Raw genomic sequence first — 24309 nt, forward strand, 5'->3', positions numbered from 1 at the left:
TGCTCTTGTCATTACATTTTCAGGCAACAGACTGTGCAATTTTTCTATCCAATGTCTTTTCTCTTTTCATTACCAATGAAAAAAAAGTTTTGGAGACCAGCATCAAAAGCAACAGCTTATTTCAGAGTCACGGCCTCCAGGACATGGATGAGTCAGCAAGGATATTTCCGGACAGGATAGGCTTAAATTTCATGGGTCATGAAGTGACTGACTGACACTAAAACTGGTTTTAATAAATCAGTTCTGTGAAACTGAATTTTAAAAATATGTAAGGTTGAGGTACAAACTCCAGTCAATACTATGCACCAATTTTTTGTTGGTAGTACTTGGTACGGTACCTTCTAACCCCACAGAGCTTTATTAAAGACAATTTTCTGTTGGGGAGGACAGGCATTAAAGTATGTTCCTAGCTAAGATACATCAGTGAAGGAATTTTGAATGTGAATGCCTCTATTACTCTATGTGAAACTGCAGAATTTGGTCATCATAAGAATGTGACACATAGTAGTGTTGCTCAGGACAGCTCCTGTTGCAGTATTCCACATTAGAAATTTCCTCCATTCTTCTCACTGCCTTGTTCCAGAAATGAGCCCCTGACTCATGCCTGGGCACCTATGAGTCTCTGAAGACAGGCCTGATTTAAGTTAAATGTCTTAATTGATTATTACTGTGGAAAAATTATTTCTTTGCCCAATTGTGAAACCTCACAACTGCTTCCATCAGTAAAAACCAAATAAAAAACTTGTAAAGTTGACCAGGACAAAACTGGGCTGCTCAGAGTGGATATGCTGCCTGTGTAGAATTTTCTGCAATTACACTGTGAGAGGATAGGAGGCTCTTGGATCAACCTGCAGCCCTTGAAATTAACAGTGATGATTTTGGGTGAGGTACCAATTCTTAGGGAAAAAATTGTGTTTGTGATTCAGTTATTTCTATCACAGGCCCCAATCAAAAATCAAGACTATATTGTTCTGATCAAGGCAAATCCATGCATTAAAAGACAATACCTGTCTGAAAGAAATTTCAATTGGCCTTTGTGCTAGAAGGTTACATGTGGTTTTTCACAGTCGAGTGGGGTGAAAAGGAAGGAACATTGAAAAATGAGAATGCATGAAAGGTTTAGGATAATGAAATCAGAGCTGATGAAAAGTTAACTATTCCCCTCCCCCCATTTTAAAATTTTAATACACCTACCTCAAGAAATTAAAACCAAGTAACTTTCTCAATAATTTCTTACTTCTGCTGTAACACTGTTTTAGTTTTAGCAGGAGGTTGTCTCAGTTTCTTTCCTCTTAGTTTTTATGTTTTTGTTTTAAATTCTCCATTTATTTCTAGTCTAATTGTTCTTCCCAACTATTGCCATATTAATTTTGAGACTGCACCACAAATGTTGCTCTTGGCTGGTGAGCCAACTCCCAACACATTCACCAGAGGTGAAGGAAATTAAACAGCTTCATAAATCCTGGCTAGACTGCGGTTTGACATGAAGGAATCAAGGTGATAATTCCACACAATAATTCCCTCTATGACCCAGCCAAAAACACCCACAGCACAGCCTGGCTTTGGCATGAATTTCTCTGTGAGCACCTCTGAGTCCTGGCTGGTACCCATGAAAAATGAGGGGTTTTGTGTTGGTACAGACCTCGAGGAGATGAAGTTACATCCTCATATCCTCTGACACAAAGTACTCCTCTTGGAACCATTTTGGAGGAAACCGAGTCTTAAACGTGTTTTGTTATCTCAGATGTACTGAAGGACCTTTTCTGATTGTGTTAATATGTATTTCAAATTACAGTCCTTCCTCAATACTAATTGATGGAACTATAACTACTTGAGTTTCATACATTTAGAAAGGATTCCTCACTGTTTTTAGAGGAAGTGGAAGAAGATGCTTTAAAGACTGAATACAATACCAGTGCCAGAGGTCATTTTTATCAAGTTTAAGTATCTGTGACAAGACTCCTGCAGAAGACATCTGCCTTGTAAGGGATGATGTTGCTGGCTATTGCTGAATGTAAAATGGTCTTCTCCCCTGCCACCCCTTTTTCTGTGGCAAGAGCAGTGACAAAGCTCTTTATCACTCAGCCACACACTTATTTATCTCCACGTTTGAGCAGATTCTTTCAGGATGAAACCCCTACAGACTTCATACCACAAACAACTCAAGATTTTACCTAAGCTAATGTTTGGCTTTGGTCCTTTGACCTCTAGGTCTCAACAAACTCTCCTCCACAGGAGAGTTTAATCTATATTTAGGTATACAGCAGTACTCCAAATTGCATCATCTCTTCCCTCAAAACCATAAAGATTTTATGATTAAGTCTAGTCCTTGCTGCAACAGTAACAAGTTGCCTGGGGCTTGCCAGAGTTTCAGGCCCATATGTCATAATAATGTTCCACTAAATAAAACCACAATAATGCTGCATTAACTAAACCCACAACAATGCTCCACTAAATAAAACCACAAGCTCAGAAAGAAGGAGAAAAGGTAACAAAGGAGCCCTGAAGAAAGGAGGAACCCATAACAAAAAGTGCATGAAAGAAGAATTTAAACATCAGAGTTAATTAAAACAAGAATCTCCTCCTTTAGTTATTTGCAGTTTTGGTAGCTCTTCTATTTTTTCTTCATTTCACCCCTATGTTGTTATCTCCTACACATTACTTTTTCCTTGTGTTTTACTGTCACCCATTCCCTCACCCTCTCTGCCCACCACCCCACTTCTTTCTCTGTAGAGATGAACCTCAAACCATGACAGTTTCATTTGTGTCTGTCAAGCAACACCCCAAGCTTGCTCTCCCCTGGGCCAATCTTAGAGAATACCACGAATCACTTCCCAACATCTTTATGGAAAAATCTGGGGTTTCACCCAGCAGGCCCTGGGTAAAACTGCCTGTAACCCCCCCAGACCATCAGGAGTTTGTACCTTGCTGCAGGGAGCAATCCAGTAGGCTATGGCAAGGAAGGGCAGCCCGATGGAGACCCCAAAAACAGCCAAGAACTTCACAGCTATGGATTGCTGCCGTAAGCCTGAGAGGTTTTCGTACCACATGGTGAGCAATTGCTGCTGGCAGTTGGGGTGAGCAACAAACTGTAAGAAAAGCAGAAATAGAGACATCAGTGGCATTGTCTGAAGAGGAAGAGATTTCAGGGAATAACCTTCTGATCTTGCCCGTGGAACATGACAGGTCATGTCTTTGTTGTCCATAAAACAAACAAACAGAAAACTGCAAACAGGAGCCCCAGGTGGTGGCAGAACGTGCATCACTTCTGCTCCTTGTCTTCTCTAGAGAAAAGCTATTTTTGTATGACTAAAAAGCAGAATGTCTGAGCCAAACCCCAAAATCCATTAGTGGTTAGCACTGACAAAATGCATCTGAGCAAGTTATCTCTCGGGGTAAGACAGTGTACCCTGAGATTCAGAAAAGACACAGAGAGGGGCTTGGAAGTCAAGCTGAAAAACATTGTGGTGACTTTGCCAAGGCCATTGACACAGCAGCTGATATTATATTGTTCTATTCACTTTGTAAAGACCCAAAGGGAGCCATTCTGCAGGGCTCTCCTGCAAATTATGTGATCTGGCTGGTATTTTGCTACTTTAAATGCTTTATCTCTGAGTGCCTTTCAAAATATGACAGCTCATTCTTTACTGATAGGACAAAAAGACAAATTCAAAAGCAGTAGGAAAAGCTGTGGTGCTCTGGTACAGAAAGTATCTGTTTTGTACCCTGTAACTGGGACTCTTCAGTTTACTGTTCTGAAGTAAAAAAATAAAAGAGGTAAAAGAAAATGTGAGTGGCAGAAAAGTGAAAAGGGCAGTTTCTTAATGGCAAAATTACAGCACCACCAGATCCTACCTAACAGTTTTATAATAAAAGATTAAACTTTAGTTCATATTGTTCTTTGAATTGATTGAATTTAGAATGTGGCTATTTTAATCACAAAGAAGGATACTTAAAATGCAAAAGAATAGAAAGAAAAAATGAGAAATAAATATGTTGCTGGTGCAGCTAATTTCATAAGTAAAACTGAGGGTTTCATTTATTAGTTCTGTGGATGAATAAATGTTCCTGGGAGGGAAACGTAAAATGCTCTGCTCTTTCAAAGAGTAGAACTTTCTGGAGGTGAATGGGGGAGGAAGGGGGTCAAGAAAAAAAGAGAGGAGGAAAGCAGAGACTGCTGAGGGCTCAGGGGCCACAGAGACAGGGACAAGGACAGGGACAAGGACCTGGCAGCCACCCCTCGCCCTGGATCACCCAGCTGGAGGATTTCAGCTGCCATCTGGAGTTTTCTCGGGACTGAAAAGCAGAGAAAATCCTAACTGTGCTTTCATCTTCACTACCTGTGAACGATGATCGATTTGGGAACTTAATGGACTCTTTTTGAGATGTTTGCATAACAGAACTTTTACTGTTCAGGAGGAAATACAGTTGCACAGTAATTAGGATTGCTCTTCAGTAACACTTTTCCTTCAATAACAGCACATTAGCAGCTGTTTAAAATATGCTTTTGAGATGAATTAGGCTTTGGGGTCTACTTTTCTCAAAAAGAAGACAAAAAAAAAAAAAAAAAAGAAAATGAGACTCTGCCCCTTCCACTGAATAAATCAATCAGAACAAAGAAAATTGATGGGTACTTTTAACCTCCTTTGTCTTTAGAATTTTTTTCCTGGAGATATTAACATTTTAATATGCTTTCTTTTAAGCTGCGTTCATGAAAAAGAATGCTTTCAAAAAAGGTAATTATAAATCACGAGTCCTAGTCCTTCTGAGCATTTAAAGTTTAAGGTTGAGGTGATGACAGCAGTACAAGAAGGCATTTCCTAAAGCCTGGTGTTTATGTTTGCCCTGATGCTGCTTGGGCTTGTTATCTTCCTGGCAAATGGACAAAAGAAATGAAGTGGAAGGAAGCTCAGTAGAGAGCTGATCCCTTTTGCAAATTTTATTTTCAGATATCATGAATTCAACAACACTTATAGTGACTCATGGGAAGGGAAATGACACTGGTGAATGTGCAGAATTCTGGGATGTAGGGCCCAAGCAATATCCAGAGTTCCTCCTCCTGTTGCAATTGTTCAGGATTGATTTGAACAAAGAAATTCAGTTGTCCTTGGCAATGAGACAGTCAAAGACTTCTGGTTGGTATTTCAGAGACTTCACCAGACATTTTAATCTGTCCATTTTTTCAATGTGTCTGGAAACAGCTACAATAAAAATACAAGTATCGGAAAATTGAGAAGGAATTGCCATAAAACCCAGTTCAGTGGAACAATTTATTTTGTACAAGGCAATAAAGACAGGCAGAGTGCCACAGAGCCTAGGTGGTGTTCCTCTGTCATCTGTTGGCCCATATCCTCCCATTCCCCACACCACTCAGGGTTTCCCATGACTGGGTCCCCTCCTGGGTCAGGGGTCTCATCAGCCCCTCTGGACATACCAGCCCACTCTAGACGTGCTGCAGACCATGCAGAGGAAGCTTGCCAGATAAAATACCAGGAAAGTGGTCTCTTTAACATTCAGGAGAACTGAACAGTCTAAAAAAGTGATGTAACAGATTCAAAGGAGAAGAAGGAAAGGAAAGGCTGAAAACCCTCGTCCCCTGCTCCTCCTCTAACAAACTGGGTGCAATTACTTATAAACCCCCAAAGAATGGAACTAGGACATGGGTTAGGATGAAGAAACCACAAACCATACATACCTTGAACAAACCCCAGTACCTTTGGAAACTCCCTATAAATCATTATCACCGAGCCCAGCACAATAGCTATTCTAATCCATGTCCCTCTACTGTAAAAGCTACATGTAGGCACAATACTGGAGCTGTCTCCAGGTAAGAAAACAAACCCAGGGACCAGAAAAGTGTTAAAACCTCAAAAAAGCCTAGAGACCAGAACCACATGAAGGCCTCCACCCAGAGAGACATTATGGATTCAAGCAGCATGGCTACTGACTGCTTTATCCCAGTACAGAGTAAGTACAACCAAAACGCAATCAGTGCAGGTTTTTTCCACTTTCTCAAGCCTCACGTTGGGCGCCAAAAGAGTTTTTGGCCTGGTTTAGGGCAAATGTGGGGAAAAACCTCCAAAGGGGTTCCTCTAGAAAGCAAATTCGAGTGGCCCCACCCCGCCATCTTTTGGGAAAAGATTTCCTCAGGGAAAAGTGGAAAACACTGCTTATTTAACAAGCAAAATACTCACAAATGTGAAAAGATTAATAATATTGAACAATGGAACCTGTTGTTCTGAAGAGATGGCAAATTCAGAAAGTCCTTCTGTGGACTGGAGAGAGACAGAGTCTTTTTTGTGGGTATGTCCTTGGTTTTTTCTTGTTCTCTCTGGGGCTCAGGTCTGGTGTCCCAGCTGCAGTGCAGCCTGGGGGGGGCCTGGATGATAATCCTCGAGCCCAGCACAATAGCTATTCTAATCCATGTCCCTCTACTGTAAAAGCTACATGTAGGCACAATACTGGAGCTGTCTCCAGGTAAGAAAACAAACCCAGGGACCAGAAAAGTGTTAAAACCTCAAAAAAGCCTAGAGACCAGAACCACATGAAGGCCTCCACCCAGAGAGACATTATGGATTCAAGCAGCATGGCTACTGACTGCTTTATCCCAGTACAGAGTAAGTACAACCAAAACGCAATCAGTGCAGGTTTTTTCCACTTTCTCAAGCCTCACGTTGGGCGCCAAAAGAGTTTTTGGCCTGGTTTAGGGCAAATGTGGGGAAAAACCTCCAAAGGGGTTCCTCTAGAAAGCAAATTCGAGTGGCCCCTCCCCGCCACTGATTTGGGAAAAGATTTCCTCGGGGAAAAGTGGAAAACACTCCTTATTTAACAAGCAAAATACTCACATATGTGAAAAGATTAATAATATTGAACAATGGAACCTGTTGTTCTGAAGAGATGGCAAATTCAGAAAGTCCTTCTGTGGACTGGAGAGAGACAGAGTCTTTTTTGTGGGTATGTCCTTGGTTTTTTCTTGTTCTCTCTGGGGCTCAGGTCTGGTGTCCCAGCTGCAGTGCAGCCTGGGGGGGGCCTGGATGATAATCCTGGTGTTCTCAGACTGAACAACAGCTGAACAGTTCCAAAAAAACTTCCAGCCTCAGATAACTAAAAAAACCTAACTAAAATCCAAGGAGAGCTCTCTCTTGCTCCCTGTCCGTTGTGCAGACAACACAGACAACACACAGAGCTGAAGCTCTTTGGTTTTGAATACAGCCACGAAAAAATTCACTGCTTTACCTCTCCCCCTCTTTGCTCTTGGATCTAATTTTAAAGGCACAAAATCTATTTCTGGGCTAAACAGATGAATGGGGATACAATTCAGCATCATAAAGTCACCCCAGGACATCATCTTACTCTGATTATAAGGGTAAAACAAGTTAAGGATCAGGAAGATCAGAGCATGAATGAGTTTTGATCTGCTATTTGCTTACAGCAAGCAGAACAGTTTTCATTGTTTTTGCTATCAGACATTAATGAAACACAGAGTGACCCCTTGGGCACTGCCAGCCCTCTCACTATCAACATTTCAGACACTGATCATAGATCTCCTCAGAGATGTTACATTTAACTTTCTCTCTTCCCTGGGCATGGGCACTGACACCAAGTTAAAGATTACACTAATGCTTTGGTTAGACACTTAGGCATGGAGAAGGACAGAGCTTGAGACAAAAGCTTCAAGGCAGAATGCTTCAAAGCATAATGACAAATGCTGATGTGTGATATTGAATTTCAGAGGACTGAATGCTGCAGTGCTTTTTCAATGTTCCCATTAAATGCTCTTTTCCTTCCTCAGTGCTGGAAAATGAGGCGAGGAGGCTTTTAGGGACAAACTGTGGATGCTCCTGTGCTGCAGACAAGAAAGAGCAGTGTGACCAGGCCTGTGCAGAAGGGCAGGAAATCTCTGATTGAAATGGAAGCGCTGGCAGTGGAGGGGATTGCCTGGCTCCAAAACCAGCCACTTAAAAGCATTGAGTGCTTTATCTCCTGGGCAGAGTCACTAAGGTAATGCATCAGGATCTGTGAGCTCAAGCAAAATGTTTTCCAGTGCTTCTGCGTTCAGAAACCACGGTGGGAGCTTTGCTGGCCCCAGGGCCCTGGGATCCCAGCAGATGGCAGTGGTTTTTCCTGCTACTGTGCATACCTCTGATACACGAAGGAAATTGTTCTTCCCTCCAGCCTATGTCACACAGCTTTTTAAGTTAAAAAAGGTTAAAAAATCCATAATAAAATCACACATCAATGAGCTCAAATAATGAAGCCACCAAAGCAGCATTTTTGAGAGGCAGTGGAAGACTCAGGTAAGTATTGACACCTCCAAAAGCCCTGTCCTGTGCTACAGAGGATTAAATAAGAGACATGAATATTTGTCTGGAATATGGAAAAAAGTTTCTTGAAGACTTCAGTGAGAATTGAAAGGACCCAAAGGAAGAGTTTTACATACAGGAATAAAGAGGGTGTTTCAGAGACACTGTGAATGCCACACTGAGTGATCACTTGTCCACATTTCTATTTAATTTGATGTGTGGCAGCTCTCTCTGGTAGCTTAACATGTTATATGCATTGTGGGGAAACACTTCTGAGCTCTTATGACAGAATAAGGGTTTTTTCTTTAGCATAGTTGCTCATGAAAGCAGGAGTTTCACTCCACAGATGATAAAGTACCTTTGTATTTTATAAACATACAGAAAGTTACTTCTGATAGAAAATACTGCAATAGAAAGACTTTTATTTTTTATTTTCTATTATATTTAACAGAGAAAGGAGAGGAGAGGAGAGGAGAGGAGAGGAGAGGAGAGGAGAGGAGAGTCTCTATCTTGGACAGAAAAATGGTGTCAGCAGAAATAAGGAAACTTATGGCAAGACAGCTAAGAGACAGAGGTCAGCCTCAGATGATTGGAATTAATCGTGCAGAAAGAAACCAGTATCTCTTTTATTACTGAAATAATTCTATTTCCCTTAAAAGTACAGAAATCTACCACTGAGGCAAAAGAATTAACCACTCAGACAGGATCACCTCACTTTGCTAATGTACCCTAGACTGAATAGCCAGGGGCTGTGCTAGGAAGGCAAACTCATCAGTGAAGCAGTGAAAGCAGATAAAACCCTGCATATCAGAACTAACAACATGAACCTGGGATTAGAAAGTCCTGAGGTGCTCCTGTCGTGTCCTCTCAGCTTGTGCCTTCCCTGTCAGCCTTATGGCAGACTTCAGTGTGTTTAATCACTGAGTGTGAGCTAAAAAGGAGCTGCATAAATAGACTTTCAGGAGAACATAGGGGATGTCAAGAAACACTGGCAGGGGCAGGGATGAGCAATTTCTCTTTCCATCATGTAGCTGCATTCATGTCCTTGAAGCAACCTTTCTGGGTTCATTATTAAGCATTTATCTTTTGATGTAGCTCTTTGCTTCCGCAAACCTACATTTATTAACACATTTTAGGCTGCAGCACCTGCTCACAGGAACCCTGAGCTGGGTGTGTAATGCTTCAAATGCCAGAAATCTGAGGGAAAATGCTGATTCAAATGAGTCATCCAAAGGGTTTCAATCGGCACATTGTGCCCCCGAATTACAAGTGAAAAAGAAGGGGGCAGCAAATGGGTGGCATACATGGCTTTCCCCCTTTTGCCTGCCCTGCCCATGGCAGGAGGGTTGGCCCTGGGTGATCTTTAAGGTCCCTTTCCAACCCAAACCATTCTGTGATTCTGTGGTGTCAGGAACACAGGAGCAGTGCTCCTGCAGGGATCCACACATTGGAAAAACCAGGTGGGATCTGGACCACACACATTGTGTGATCTGGAAAGTTAAAAGTACATCAGAATAATCACAAAGATTTCCTGACACCTCAGAGACAAACACAGCCTGAGCTGAGCTTGCCATGCTCGTGTTCCCAGCAGGACCAAAGCCAGGGCTGGTTTGGAAGGGGACTTGAGGCTTCCTTGGCAGCTTTGCTGTGCTTGAGCAAAACCAGAGGGAGGAAGAGAGGGAGGGAGGGAGGGAGGGAAAGCTGGGCTTGCTGCACAGGCAGTGCCATGATTCTCCCAGCAAAGCCTTCACCAAAGGAGAAATGAAATCATCCCTTTTCAGCAGGTCGCTGAACACTGTGGGAGTATCAGCAAACATTGGCAGGGGTGGAAAAAACTCAGGGAAAGGTCAAAGCAGGATATTGCTGCTCTTCCCCTGAAGGGTGAAAAGTACCCTGCCATTTCACCAAAGAGGATCACATGAATTAAGAGGTAAACATATGCCCACATGCAAATAAGAGGGAAAAAAAAATCACTGAGTGTATTAAAAAAACCCATTGTTTATCTGCTTTTATAACACTTCTCCCTTTTGAAGATTCCTTTGATATTTTAGGCACTTTTAAGACTTGAAGCCTAAATAAAGGGTCTGCATTTACACTGAATAAAATACTTTTCTGGAACTGAAACATACTTTTTTGGGGGCAGGAAAATAGGTGAAAAATGTCTCAAAATATTTTTTTTGTCCAGTAAAAGACCCGTTACAGAGTTGTTTCACTTGATGCAGAGCAGAAGATGACAGAGCTCAGAGGGAATTACTGAACTTAGCTGGAAAACACACAGTGCAGGGAAAGACCAGCACAGACAGAAGCCTTCCCTTATCTCCACATTGTACTCTGCTCTGTGAACTTCCAAGTGAACAAAGAGCCCTTTGTTTTACAGAAACTATTCTGAGACCTTAGCAGATGCAGGTGGGATATTCTATATATTATGTATTTATTTCATGCTCTGGAGTGTGAAAAAAATCGTCTTTAGCAAATGCATGTGCTATTAAATTCTGTCAGAGGGTAAATATGGCTGGAACTTGGTTCACTCTTTGCTGTTGTGGCTGCAAGAGAGGCAAATAAAACTGCAGAAAGTTTAAGAAAGAAATAGAAAAGTACATACCCTACAGCTAATGAATTAAAAATAACAAGTCCCATTCAACAAACCCATGCTGTGACACTGGAACCTTTTCACAAAAAAAGATCTGCTCTATTTATAGATAAATTCTATCCATGGCCACAAGCCCTGTTTTAAAAAAAACACTTTGCACCAGACTGACCTTACAAGAGAGTGTAAAAACAGGTCCAAATTCCTTAGCCCAGATGCAAAAGAAAGATTTTCATGGATGAGAGAAAATTCAGCTGACCAAATCTCATTTCAATGGGATCCAACCACAGCATGAAAGGAAACAGAACGTGACAAAGGGTCCTCTGAGATATTGCTGCAGACAGCCAGAGAACAAGGCAATGTCCCTGCCCTGAGGATTGCTGCAGCTCTCCCTCTGTCCCTGGGGCTCATTTGACTGTCTAATGGCATCACACAAATATTCATGAGGTTCTTGCTCATCCTGCAGATGAGCTTTGTGACAGGCTTGGTGAATATTCAGACCTGCTGTCTGGAGTCTAACTTCAGTGGTTTTAAACCTAAGCAAAGGGGAAAGGTTTGTATTTGTAAGCAAGGCCCAGCTGAGCCAGGACTATGAGGGAAAAAATCCCCAACTAATTGTGCAGCTTCAGCCTCTGAATTACATTTAGGCCATAAACCCACAAATATTTAGAACAGTTTTAGTAATAAATTGCACCTTTCACAAAACCTTTCACATTGTTTCCTTCTGAACCAAAATATCTTTGTTATTAGAGCCATTTGGCAGAGGGCAAATACTCACACCAAATCCCAGGATACTCACTCATTCCCCCAGTTTTATTGAAATCCAATATCTGTATCCACTTGCTGGTTGACCTGAGTTATCCAGTACAAAATTATAATTTTGAACACTGAAAACCTTCGCATAGCTCCAGTTTACAGCCACATCTCCTTCCTGTGACTCACTCTGCTCTATGAAAACAAGAGGGTTTGGGGCAGATCTGCTCCCTGCTAAATCTGTGAGTGCATTACCAGGGCTGGGATCTCACTTGGCAAAGGTGGCAGGGAAGAGAAGCAGGGCACTGAAGGTCACCCCAGTGCTGGTGTGATGGCCCCAAAGCCCCCGTGTGGCTCAGCTCTGGAAAGGGCAAGGCATGATCCTGTTAGATGAGTGACAGCGGTGGAAACAGGCTTTGATCAGGAACAACTTAAACCCACTAAAAACAAATTGGTCTAATAGAAAACAAAAATAATGAGGTAAATAAAACTGCCAAGAGCACTGCAAATGCAATTTGCCTACTGACACTAATGCTCTTCAGCACTGACTGGAAAGGCAAAATTAATAATAATAGCGGAAGGGACTTTTGTTGTTCTCCTATAAATTTTAGACCATATGAAATGAAAAGGTAAGCCTGATCTGTTTGATGTGTGTAACAAGAAAATGTAGAATTTACACAAATTCTTTGACTGGTTCAGTTCAAACTTTGCTTTGCCTTTAAGTTTCTTTATATAAATTTGACTTTTCTGAGATAAAGATTGGGCTTTTTCGGGCTCAGCATTCTCCTCTAGGGTAGGGAATAAGGTGCTCGGCTCTTGGAAAACTTCAGTTTCTTCTTCTAGTGGGCTGCATGTTTTCTGAAGAGATTTATTGTTACTGTCTGATTTCTCCTCTTTTTACATATATGAATAAATCTTATCACTGAATTCTTTATCTGAAAACAAGAGACTGAATTGCAAGACCCAGCCTTTAACATTCCAGGATTTTCATATCTGTGCAAAATCAAAACCACTTGAAAATCCTTACCATTGAATTATTCATCTAAAAACATACCACAATAAAAAACTACCAAACAACAATGTCCTTTTGGTATATAAAAAACAGCCACAGAGGGCACAGAAGGAGAGATTTAAAACATTGCCTATGGGGATTTAGGCAAAGTCAAAATTGGAGTCAGCTAAGGTCACGTTTGTAGCAAACCATAAAAATTGCCCTTTTCTATGGGAATTTTATTATTAATTATTAATAAAGGTAATTTTAAGCCATTTCATCAGTGATGCACATCCATACAATGGTTTTGATGTGTTCTTGTGCTCACTTGTCTGTATCTTGATGGACACTTAAGACCCTGTGACACTTTGCAAATGAAAATAATTAAGTCTGCATATTACAGTAAACTGGGAATATTGCAGACAATATTCAGGATGGAGAAATGATTCATTGAAACCTTAAGAGGATGGATGTATGTGCAGGAAATAACAAAATGAGATTCGTCAAGGAAAAGAAAAGAAATTAAAACATCTGGGAAAAAGGAAATAATCAGAGTCACAGATTTTAGTGGGAGGAAGGAACCTTGCTAATGAAATACTCAGATATAGAAGTGCATTCTTTGGGGAAGGGAAGTAACTCCTTCCCTTTCCAATCTCTGTCAAAACATTTGCAACATGCAATTAAAAATGTAAAAAGAAAAATTGTATGGATAAGCTTTGGAGTCCAGAATGACCACAGTGTTTCCACTGATATTAAATTACATTTTACAGTATTCACTGGCTCTCCCCTGACAGAAGCAAGAGAAGCTTTTCTTCCCACCACCTCTGCCAGGCCATCAATGACTTCACAAGACCTCAGTTACATATTCCTGAAACTAAAAAGTGGAAAAAAGAATTAATGAGGGATTGCAGAAACAAAAATACAACTTTCTGAAAGCCCTTTTGATTGAGAAGTTCTTCCCCTTGAGGCTTCTCATCAGATGGCAAACCATAACCCTGTCCAGTTCCAAGCCATATCTGTGTGTGTTACAGCCACTGGGGCACTGAAAGGTCAATGTTTGTCCTGTGAGAAATTCCTGCACTGAAGCTGTGGATGTGAATCACTTCATTTGGGTGACCCAAGTGTAGTTTTCCATGGGTGTTCAGGCTGGTGTGCAGGTGTGGCCCTGGTGTGCCCTCTGCCCTCTCTCCTGCAGCAGTCCTGCCCCAGGGCTCTCCCTGCAGGAAAACTGCAGCTTGAGAGCAGAGAGATCTCACCCACCATGGCATGTGGCACAGAGACACTCCTTGCCCTCCTACTGCCAGAACTTCTGGTCACTTCTGGGTTTCTCCTGCCCTCTGTTCTCCACTTTATTTTCCTGTGCTTCCTGAGAAAAACCCGAGCTGTCCCAGGTAACCTCCCTAAGGATGCTCTGGTGGAGCTTGTTTGGGGCAGTGTCTGTAACTGCACGTTTTGGGGGGCAAAACTGTCTCTTCAGCAGAGGCAGGGCTGGCTCTCCTAGCCTTCCCCAGCTCCCTTCAGGCTGTTGCAGCAGGTAATGAGAGCTGGGACTTCTCATGCCCTCAAGTCTCTGAGTCATGTGACCAACACAGTGAAAAGTTATAATCTAATGCAGCCATGAGTATTCTGTTCAGAGCATCCACCATATGTTAATTATTAATAATATAGTTATGAAAAAAGTTCCTGTTCCAGCTCTCTCTTAAATAGGATTTACACAGCCATCTGGTGTTCTGTTTAATTCTTATTTTTTTTTTCCCAACCCAATTTGTGTGTCTTACTGTTAATTAAATTAAAACTGGTGAAAGAGAAAGGTGCTCTGGCTTTGTGGTGGTTGTGGACAGAGCTGCTGAGAAGACAGAGGTGGGCATTCAACATTTGAAATTAGAAGAATAATGATAATTTTGCCATTGGGAAAGAAGGGAAATGAATGTCACCTCCTACAGAGGAGCAATAGCTTTACACCTACAGAGAAGCCACAGCTTTACACCTAAAGGTAAATGTTGACACAAGTCCCCTGCCAACATTAAAGAGAAACAAGAAAGGATCATATTGGTACAGACTAAAATGAGAACATAAAATATGTGCATCCCTTCAGCTGATATACAGCAGCAAAATGGTTTTGTTGTGAGACATCAAAACTTTAATTTTCTCATTGTTGGCTGTCCAAGGGTGGTTCCAACCTCTGTACCTCTGCCTCTCAAAAGTAGAAATCATATTCTGGCTTAATTAGAAATGAGTTCACACAGGGAAAAAATGTGTGCTACCCCTACATAGCAAGTACCTGAGTGAAAACAAGTTTGTTTGAATGTTTCCAGAAAAGAAAAAAACCATTACTATAAAATTTTCAGTCAAGAGCACAGTAGGCTTTCAGGTGTTGTAAACCTGCAAGAGGAGCATGTGGGTATCCATGGCCACAGAGATCATGGTCCTTGGGATCAGAACTTCAACTTAGCAACTCAAGCCACTTTTGGTTATAATCCACCAAAGCCGCCTGTTCCACCCTAATGCTGCTTTTTATTTTGCCTCTTCTACGAGCAGCTGCTGGACCCCACCAGAGTTTTCTCTCACTGTGAGAGCTCCCAGCCTCTGCTCCAGTGTCCAGGTGAACACAAGTGCAGCATCATCAGAGTGCTTGGCTGCTCCTCCTGCACCCAACCCTCCTCCTCCCTGTGCCCCAGACCCTGCAGTGCTGGAAGAGAAAGAAATCTCGAACTGGCTGAAGTGAGCAAGTGCAAAGCATCACTAAATAAACCAGGGGTACATTGGTACATTTGCAACAGTCCCATACATGGGCTAAAAGTTCAGTTCTTGGAAAGAATCCAGGATTCAGTAAATGCTTAAGTGTTTGAAAGTGGTTTGTTTTGCTCTTGACAAACTGCTTCCATTTTGATAAATTTCAAGGAACCATTAAGACAGCTGATCTAAACAGAAAAATGCCTCTGGAAAACTTGGTCAGAGGACACTTGAGTGAATTTTTTCCAAAAATCCTGCAGTACAGAGTGATTATTTAGTTCTTTCAAAAAGTGTGAAGAATAACAGTACTACACCATTTTTATGAACACTTTATAAACTTCTGTAATTTTGGGTTTCTCCTTGATGCAAAATATGTAAAAGCAGAGTTTCTTAATTCTTCAAAAACCTTTTACAGAAAGTCCTTGATTTAGAGCCTTAAGCTTCTCACCATCTTCTCATATGTGTTAGTAGGATGCTTTGCAGAAAAAAAGAAAAGAAAAAAGAGACCAACAAGTGAAGCCTGCAATTGTTGATGCTTTCTTGAATGACTTTCTTGAGATGAACCTTTACAAGGTTCATCTCAAACTTTGTGAATTAGGAAAAAAGATAATGATCAATAAAACTGTGTCCTTTCACTTGAGCAGAGAATTGCTTTTTTGAAGTTGAAAATGAACAAGGTAACAGGGGACTTTAACTGGAAGCACAGAAGGAAAAATGCAGAGACATTTCCATTAATATGAGCAAAAACCTGCGTAGGTACCAGGTGCAGATTTACTGAGCAGAGGAGGTAAGAAGGCTTCAGCTCTGATGTGAACACAGATTTTCCTCAGACACTGTGACTGCAGTAACTGCACTGTATGAGGACAGTGATGTAACAAAGAAATTTGGAAGAACTAGGAAGATTTTAAGATTTTGCAAAGGCCTGATGAAACTCTGCAGATGCAATTGCTCTTCTGTCTGAAGGTGGGAGTCCTTGACATCTTTCCCAGACTCTAGAAATAAAAATGTGATGAAATACAGACTGCATCAGCAGCTGTAAAAGTAAAGTAATGGATATTAAATAATAATTTTCAATGTGCTTCATGGTTCTCTGCAATTTTTCATCACAGAAAGCCTATTGTAGGCACTGAGTATTAATATGGAAATGTGAATTAAGAAGCTAATGGTAGAAATAGATTTTTTAAACATCAAATATTTCTTAAAATTTCCCATGCGAGTGCAAATATTTAGTCTGGATATGAACTTAATGAAAAAATAACTCATAACCACAAACCCCTTGTTCATTTTTTTTTTTTTTTTGGTCAGACCATTCTGAAGTCCCTGAAGTTCTTTTGTATAAAACTCCTGCCCAAGCAGGGTCATCCCAGAGCACATGGCACAGGATTATGTTGGGACAGTTCTTCAATATCCCCAGTGAGGGAGATTCCACACACTCTGGGTGATCTCTTCCAGTTCTTGGTCACATGAACAGAGAAGAAATTCTTCCTCACATCCAGGTGGAACTTCCTGGGCATCAGTTCCTGTCTGATGTCTCTTGTCCTACTAGCTGGATCACTGAGCAGAGCCTGCTCCATGCTCTGGACACCCTCCCAGCAGGCACTGACAGACATTGATGGGGTCTCCTCTCAGGTGTGAGCAAGCCCAGCTCCCTCAGCCTCTCCTCATAAGAAAGGTGCTCCAGTGCCTTAATTAACTTTGTTTTCTGCTGGAGCAGAAAACAGGAGCAGCACATCTCTCTTGTATTGAGGAGCTCAGAAGTGGACAAGGTCTAGTCATGATGAGTCATTAGCTTAGAAAAAGTTACTTGAAATTTACAGAATCTGTCCAAGAATCAGTTTATTAAATATGCATAATACTTCACCCTCCCTCTGACCCCTCTCTATTATAGGATTTCCTTAAAATGAAAATGGATTTCAAATCACAAGATCTGTACACATAAACCTAAATATCTCTCAACTGAATAAAAAGCTTGCACCTGAAGTGCATTGCCTCTCAAGGAATTAATCACTGTGATGCCATAACACAATGTCTTTGTTCAGCAAGTGTGACCAGTATCAGTCCATTATCATGTCACTGCCAAAGCCAAAACCATTTCTCTGTGTGTCTGCGTCTCTCACAGACTGAACTGTCTTGTTTTGGAGTTAGCAGTTAAATATTCATCTGACACATAAACACACACCAAACCAGCTGCTGAAAAGAATGTGCTGAAAAGTGCTGACCTGAGAGCCATCACGAGACTGCTGAATGCTCCTGTGCATGTCCTGCAATTAGTTTAACAGTTTTTATCAGTGTGCAACAAGTTGCTGTGATCCACAAAGGATGCTCAGCTTTCCTGGGCTTAGGAAGATATTTATACATGAAAAGATCAACTATACATGACCTCCCGCTGGTGCTTTAGCTCAATGTTCATGCATTGTGAAAAGCTGCACATACAGACAGGGTCAGAAATGGGGAATGCCCCTACGGAACCAGGTGAGCCAGGGTGGAAGTGCCCAGAACGGCACAGCAGCTCCAGTTCCTGGTCTTGGTATCAAAAGGGTGACACAAATTTTGAGAAGCATAAGTGAGCAAAGTAGCACAGGAGCATTCACACATTGAAAAGGCTCAAGGTCCCTTGCAGCTCAGAATGTTCTGTGATTCTGTGACTGATGATTCTCAGGTCATGGATCACTGGGCTCTGTTCCATGATGAGGTACTATCTGTGTCTTCTAGATTAGTTCATTTTCTGAAAGAGCACCAGAGCAAGTTTGGCCTCCCGTTACCAAAGCAACAGTTTCAACAACTAAGCTTGACCCAGCTTGTAGAACATCAGACTGAGAGTGAACTGAGATGTTCAGCTTGGTCTTGGTGATGGAACAAAGCAGACACACAGCATCCTAGGAGAGAATATTTGGCTCCGTGCTACGTGCTCCTGCATGAAAGCATTTAATTTCAAATATGTTTTAAGATTCTCTTTAATTAATGGCTTTCATAACAGGAAAAGACCTTCTCCAGCCAGCACAGCAGCACAGTCAAGAGGAAAAATGAAGCAGGTGGTGGGTCTGGGAGGGGAATGAGAGAGCAGATGTTAGCTCAAAAAATTTGGAATGCTCATTGAGTCCTGTAGCAGGAGCCCAGTTTCCATCAAAGCATATTGTAGGAGCAATTAATTGGGACCACCCAGGCCTAGAATTTGCCAGAATAACATTTTCCATTCACATAACACACTTCTGTAAGGCTGACTAGTTGTTTCAAATACTTCTAGAAAAATTTAGTTTTCACTTTGCAGATAAATTTCTCCATATTAAAGGATGTGAGAAAATGCAAATTAAGCCACAAGTTGCTAAAATTCTAGGGACAGTCCTTGTCCCACTAAAATCTATCTTTTGCTTATTTTTCAGGTTGCATCAAGGAAGCACAATTAAATGTGAAGACATATGGGACCCAGGAAGAGCTCACCTTTTTGACCTCATATTTAATAGCAAGTTTAATCCTGCTCAGACTTGGCCGGTGGTGCTCAGGGCACAAGTGGATGTTCACATCTCCATTCAGAATAGCCTCCACCTCCTCAGTGTCTCTGCACAGGTCCAGCACCCCCACGACAAAGTCCTTGCATTGCATAGATAACTTCCGATAGTCGTTCTGAGGGAGAACAGAAAAAAATGATTTATTTGTGTGCTGGAAAGCTGGGCTGCAAACAGCAAATGAAAAAGGGAAGAGAGAGCAATTGTGAGCAAGGTTACTTCTGCAAAACTGCTTCCTGGAAGAGTAAGAAAGCATTTGATTTACACAGCATGTTGATGGCTTTTCACAAAAGTACAGGAACTCCTCCAGACTTAATTAGCAATGTCTCTATCAGCAGCATAGTTTGCATGATAATAGAACAGGTTTTACAGAACAAGTAAATAATTTCTAGGGAAATTTTAATTTTAAGCAATCAGTTGATCTCTGCTCTCCTTATGGTGTATCTTCAGGAAGTAAAAATGTGGCAAAAAAAAAAAAAGTCCTACTAACTGGTTAAAATATACAGCAAACTTTTCAGCTTAGATTCTTTCCTAGTAATTCTTTCTTTCTTAACTTTCAAGAAGTTCTAGGCTAGTACAAGCATCACACACAGATGTGTTCAAATGAATAATACAGTTGCAATACCAACTTCAGCCTCAAACCTTAGAATTTAGTTAAACATTCCTGAAAGAGCATCCAGATGATCATTGTCACAACACTTCTCCAAGAAATGGAACTTCAGAAACTCAACATGATTTCCTGTGAAATAATTTCACTTTGAAAACTCAAATTACACTTGTGGGGAAAGAGATAACCTGTACCTGACTTGACAGAGGACTAGAAGAGCAAGTTCCCTGCCTTAAATTAAATTGTGATTGATTTTCATGTGCTGACACTTAAAAAAACGAGGAAAGTGCCACCATCTGAGTAAATGTTGTAAATTAGACTACAATTAAGGCTACCATTCATATCATAACAAAATTGATATTAAAGGCTCCATGCAACAAATAGGAACAATAAGCATAAGACAAGTTCTAACTGACTTGAGATGTTTTTTCAAATTAGGTTTGATGAGTTAATTAAGTTCAGTACCTTATCTAATTAAGCCAGCAGCCAAAAGAAGATAGTTAAACCTGGCTTTGATGAAGTGATAAAGGTAACCTGGCTTTGTGCTTCTCTCTTTTCTAAATTATCAATTCTATCATTTACACATAGCAACATATTAGCCTTCCTTGTTACACAAAGATCTCAAAGCACTGTACAAACATTCATTAATTAGAACAGCACTGTCTAAGATACTTAATTAGAGATGGCTTAACTTCTTTGGTCAGTTTTAACCCTTCAGAACTGAGATGATAATGAGTTTTTAAAATCAGTTGGTTTAATGACATTGTCATAGGCTTGAGGTTACTTCTATCATGAATGTGTGTGCGTGTCCCAACTTTGCTTTTCATGCATGGAAGAGCTGGGAAGAGCACAGAATAATTGAATAACCACAGAATAATAATCACAGGGGCCCAGGAAGCCCCTCAGGGCTGCAAGTGGGGCATTCCGAGAGGAAAGGGAAGAAGCCATTTCTGATCTGTGTTTAGGAGAAGGGGCTGAAGACACTGGGGATAGTGGGGATTTTACTGCTGACACCTTCTGCAAGGTGAAACTTGTATGCTTACATCCTCTTATGTACCAAAAAAGTTTAGATCTGAGCTCCTCTCTTTGTCCTTGAGTGCTGTAATCAGACAAGGTGTTCTAATTGTGTTTTTAATGGAGAGGAGCAAGAACTTCAAATCTTCATTAAGAGGAGACCTGAGAGTACAACAAGCAGATCTTTATCTGGGTGAATGCCCCAGTGCAGAAGCTGGGGCACCAACACTTCCATAAATGTGCCAGGCTAGAGCACTAAGATATAAGATGTTCTTATGCCTCAGGCAAAAAATGATGGCCCATTTACATCAAAATCTAGCATCTATCTGAGCATTTTGTGTAGATAGATAGGATTTTTGGAGTAAATGTTTACAAATACAGGGTGAGGTAAGGTCTGAAATGTAAATGAAAGACAGATTGTACTTTATGGCTTCAAAGCACTGCTTTCAAATCAATTCCATGCTTTAATCTTCCCCACACCAAGATGAATTTCAATAAATTGAAAGCTTCACTGAAAGAATAGATGGCCAAACAAATATATCAGCCTCAAAATAATTACAGAAATAGTGAAGGACAGCAAATATAGATAGATCTGAAAACATGTGTAGGGTGGGAATGAAATGCCTTACTGCCACAGGTAATGGAGATGCTTAATTAGCCCAGCAGCTTAAAACAGAACAAGGGTGAGAACTCTGCTGGGCTTTAATGCCATCCTCTATGTACTGTTTGCAAAGTTCACAAGCTTATCTCTTAACCAGCACATTTTAGGTAATTGTCATCACCACTTCTACATCATCTGAACAACTAGGTTGTATTAGATTAGATTATATTCCCTCTTCTTTCTTTGAGGAAAGACATTTAGTAGCAACTAGGAAAGTGCTTCCAAAGCATCTGCAAATGACAGGTTCCCAGCTGGAAAACTCTCTCAAGACCCAACTTTATGCACATCTCCAACCTTAATGTTTTTACTGGTTCTGTACATTTGTAGAAACTATGGATGATTTCCTCATTCAAAGTTTTTTACTCTGATTTTTAAGTAGACACAAGCAGGCATACATCCTATCCAAGGTACAAACTGTAGAAAAAATAAAATAAAATAAAATAAAATAAAATAAAATAAAATAAAATAAAATAAAATAAAATAAAATAGCCTAATAAAATAAAATAAAATAAAATAAAATAAAATAAAATAAAATAGCCTCCAGCAATTCTGCAGCCAGGCAGGTGGGCAGATTACATCTCTCAGGAGGCTGCTCATCTGTTAAGACAAGTCTCAAAGATCACTGAACCTGCTGTTTCTTCTGATGATCCCTTTTACAAAATCATTTGTCATCTTTGTTCTGGCCTCCTTAGTGCTCACAGTCATCATAGAAAATCCTGATCACCCTGATGGCGAGAGCACACTCAATGACTCTCCTCATGTCAGGGTATTTCTCTCAAGCACACATTATTCTTTACTTAAAAACTGAGATGAACAGAGGTCTGACAGCCAAGCTTCTCCTGATCCTGGATTGCAAAGCACAGTTCTGGTGACACAAGCAGAAATTCTGTACCTGCATCTAAAACCCTGAATTGTGAATTCTGATGCACGGGGAAAATCCCAAGGAGGCCAAGAAGATTTATTTACAAGCAGCATCCAAGCTCTATTGGTGTTCATACCAGCACTGTTATTTCACACATTCGCCTGTATTTCACACATTTGGAAGCATCCAAGATGCTGCTTTCCCTGCAGGGAGAAGTGCTGGGACAGTGGATGGAAGGCTGCACCCCAGGGCAGAGATTAGCCAGGTGTGAGAGGAAGAGGTGAAGAAGAACAAGGATGCATTTCCAGATACTTCCAGACACTGGTGAGCAGTTACAGAACTTGGTGAAATGGCCTGAAGCTCTGTCAGGAGAGGTTGGATATTAGAAAAATATTCTTCACCCTGAGAGTGACTGGGGACTGGTAAAGGCTCCCCAGGGCAGTGGTCACAGCACCAAACCTGACAGAGCTCAAGGAGCTCAACACTCTCAGGAACATGATGGGATTCTTGGGGCTGCTCTGTGCAGGGCCAGGAGCTGGACTTTGATGTTCTCTGTCAGTGCCTTCAAACTCAGAGGCTTCTGTGATTCTGTGATTCTCTGTGATTCTTTGTGATTCTTGTTACACCAAGGTTTTTGAAGATCATAGCCCTGAGGACTCCCCTGGCTCTGCCAGAACACAGAGGGGCAGATGGCCACTGTGTCTCGGGGTGCAAAGGGACAGTCCCCACTTCACCAACCCTGAACCAGGCACTTCATGGCCCTGCTGTCTAAATAAGTTTTGTGGAGAACCATCCTGGCTGCAAGCCTGGACAGGCAGTGGGTGGCAAGCAGGGTCAGACTTGTACCACAACAAGAAACTCAGGGCTGGAGACACAAAATCCAGCTCAGTTCTCCTGGCAGGGCAGCAGAAGCAGACAAAGGCAATGACAATAACCCAAACCTTCCCAAGCACCCCAATTAGGTGCCATATTATGGAAGTCTGAGGATTAAGAGGCTCATAAACCAGATGGATTTTTACAGTAATGAAAATTGCAAATTACACGAGAGATGCTGGGGCCTCATCCTGACAGGCTGAGTGCTGTCAAACCCCAGAGAGGAAGATGAAGGATACAACCAAGTAGGTGAGAGAGCCACCCTGTTTCAAATAACACATGGAAGAGAATTTTATTTCCAATAGAGGCACTGAGCAGAGCAGGATCAGGATAATGCCTGAGAATGTTACAATATCATTTTTTAAAAACTAGAATGTAATAAAAGGATTCCAAATTAGTAATTTCCTGCTTCTTCTAACACTGTTGTGCATGTGGAGTTAAAAATGTCTAATTTTGCTGTTTTGAAAAGGCTGATGGTACTTGTCATTCACTGCAATTTCTCTGAGTACCCTATTATTATCTGTTGATTATGTTCTAAATGAACTCTGTCATGTCTCCACATCTGTTCAAAACCAACCAGATTTTTTCAGAAAAGAGCTGTTTCAGGTCAGAGGGATGGAGTCTGAGTAAAAAAGTTAAGTGAAATGAGAAAAACTAAGACTAGGAACCTATCTGGCATTTCTGGGTAGCATTAAATTTGATGTGCAAATGAAAGCTGTGGGCACATTGCACAGAGTCTCTTTTTATGTTTCTTTGAGCTCTTGGCTCTTTGTATTTATTCTACATCACACATAGCACATATATCAAGAAGAGAAATATTGCATTGCTTAGATTAGCATTTTGAGAAGAGACAGCAAGAAAAAAATGGAGAGGTAATTCTGTAAATATGAACAGAAAACTCCCCCAAGTAAAAATTATTGTAGAAAGAAAACAGCTGAGAGAAAGGAGGGGGACAAAAAGCAGAAATATTTCATGCAAGATTTGAAATGAAATTGTTAAATAAATCATCATGTCAATTATTCAAAATGCTTATAAATCTTTACCAATTAGATACCACATGAAATATGCACAAGCCTTTATAGAAAAGCTGTGGAACAGATTTCCTTCTGAGTACTTACAGTGTCTTTGACTGGCCATATGGTTGGGAGTGAAAAGAAGCACAAGGCCTGTGGCAGGAAAGGTGATGAGAGAAGATGCTGAGGAAGGGCCCTGCACTGATCCTGACCATGTAACTTTTTGTTATCCTCTGAAATGCACTGAGCACCCTCCCAAAGAGCTTTGCCAGCTGCTGACACTTTTGAATACAGCTGAATGCATTCTTATTGTTTCCAGACTAAATGCCTACGTGCACAGTCTATGCCAAGGCTGTACAGTTAATTCTGCAGAAAGCACATCCAGTTGGTTTATGTTTTCTTCCTCCTT

At 41.1% G+C, this 24309-nt stretch overlaps 1 protein-coding gene across 1 annotated transcript in view; it reads right to left on the reverse strand.

Moving 5' to 3' along the window:
- The window catches only part of TRPC7 (transient receptor potential cation channel subfamily C member 7), a 63478-nt gene that overhangs the window by 25805 nt on the left and 13364 nt on the right, over nucleotides 1–24309 (reverse strand). The window contains exons 2-3 of the mRNA XM_041482042.1: nucleotides 18806–18988; nucleotides 2925–3089 (exon numbers count right to left, since the gene is read on the reverse strand). Of these exons, the coding sequence (XP_041337976.1) occupies nucleotides 2925–3089; nucleotides 18806–18988 (348 nt within the window). The remainder of the gene's footprint in view (nucleotides 1–2924; nucleotides 3090–18805; nucleotides 18989–24309) is intronic.

This window comes from Pyrgilauda ruficollis, unplaced genomic scaffold (assembly GCF_017590135.1).
Source record: "Pyrgilauda ruficollis isolate IOZ18807 unplaced genomic scaffold, ASM1759013v1 scaffold57, whole genome shotgun sequence".
In the NCBI taxonomy this organism is placed as follows: domain Eukaryota; kingdom Metazoa; phylum Chordata; class Aves; order Passeriformes; family Passeridae; genus Pyrgilauda; species Pyrgilauda ruficollis.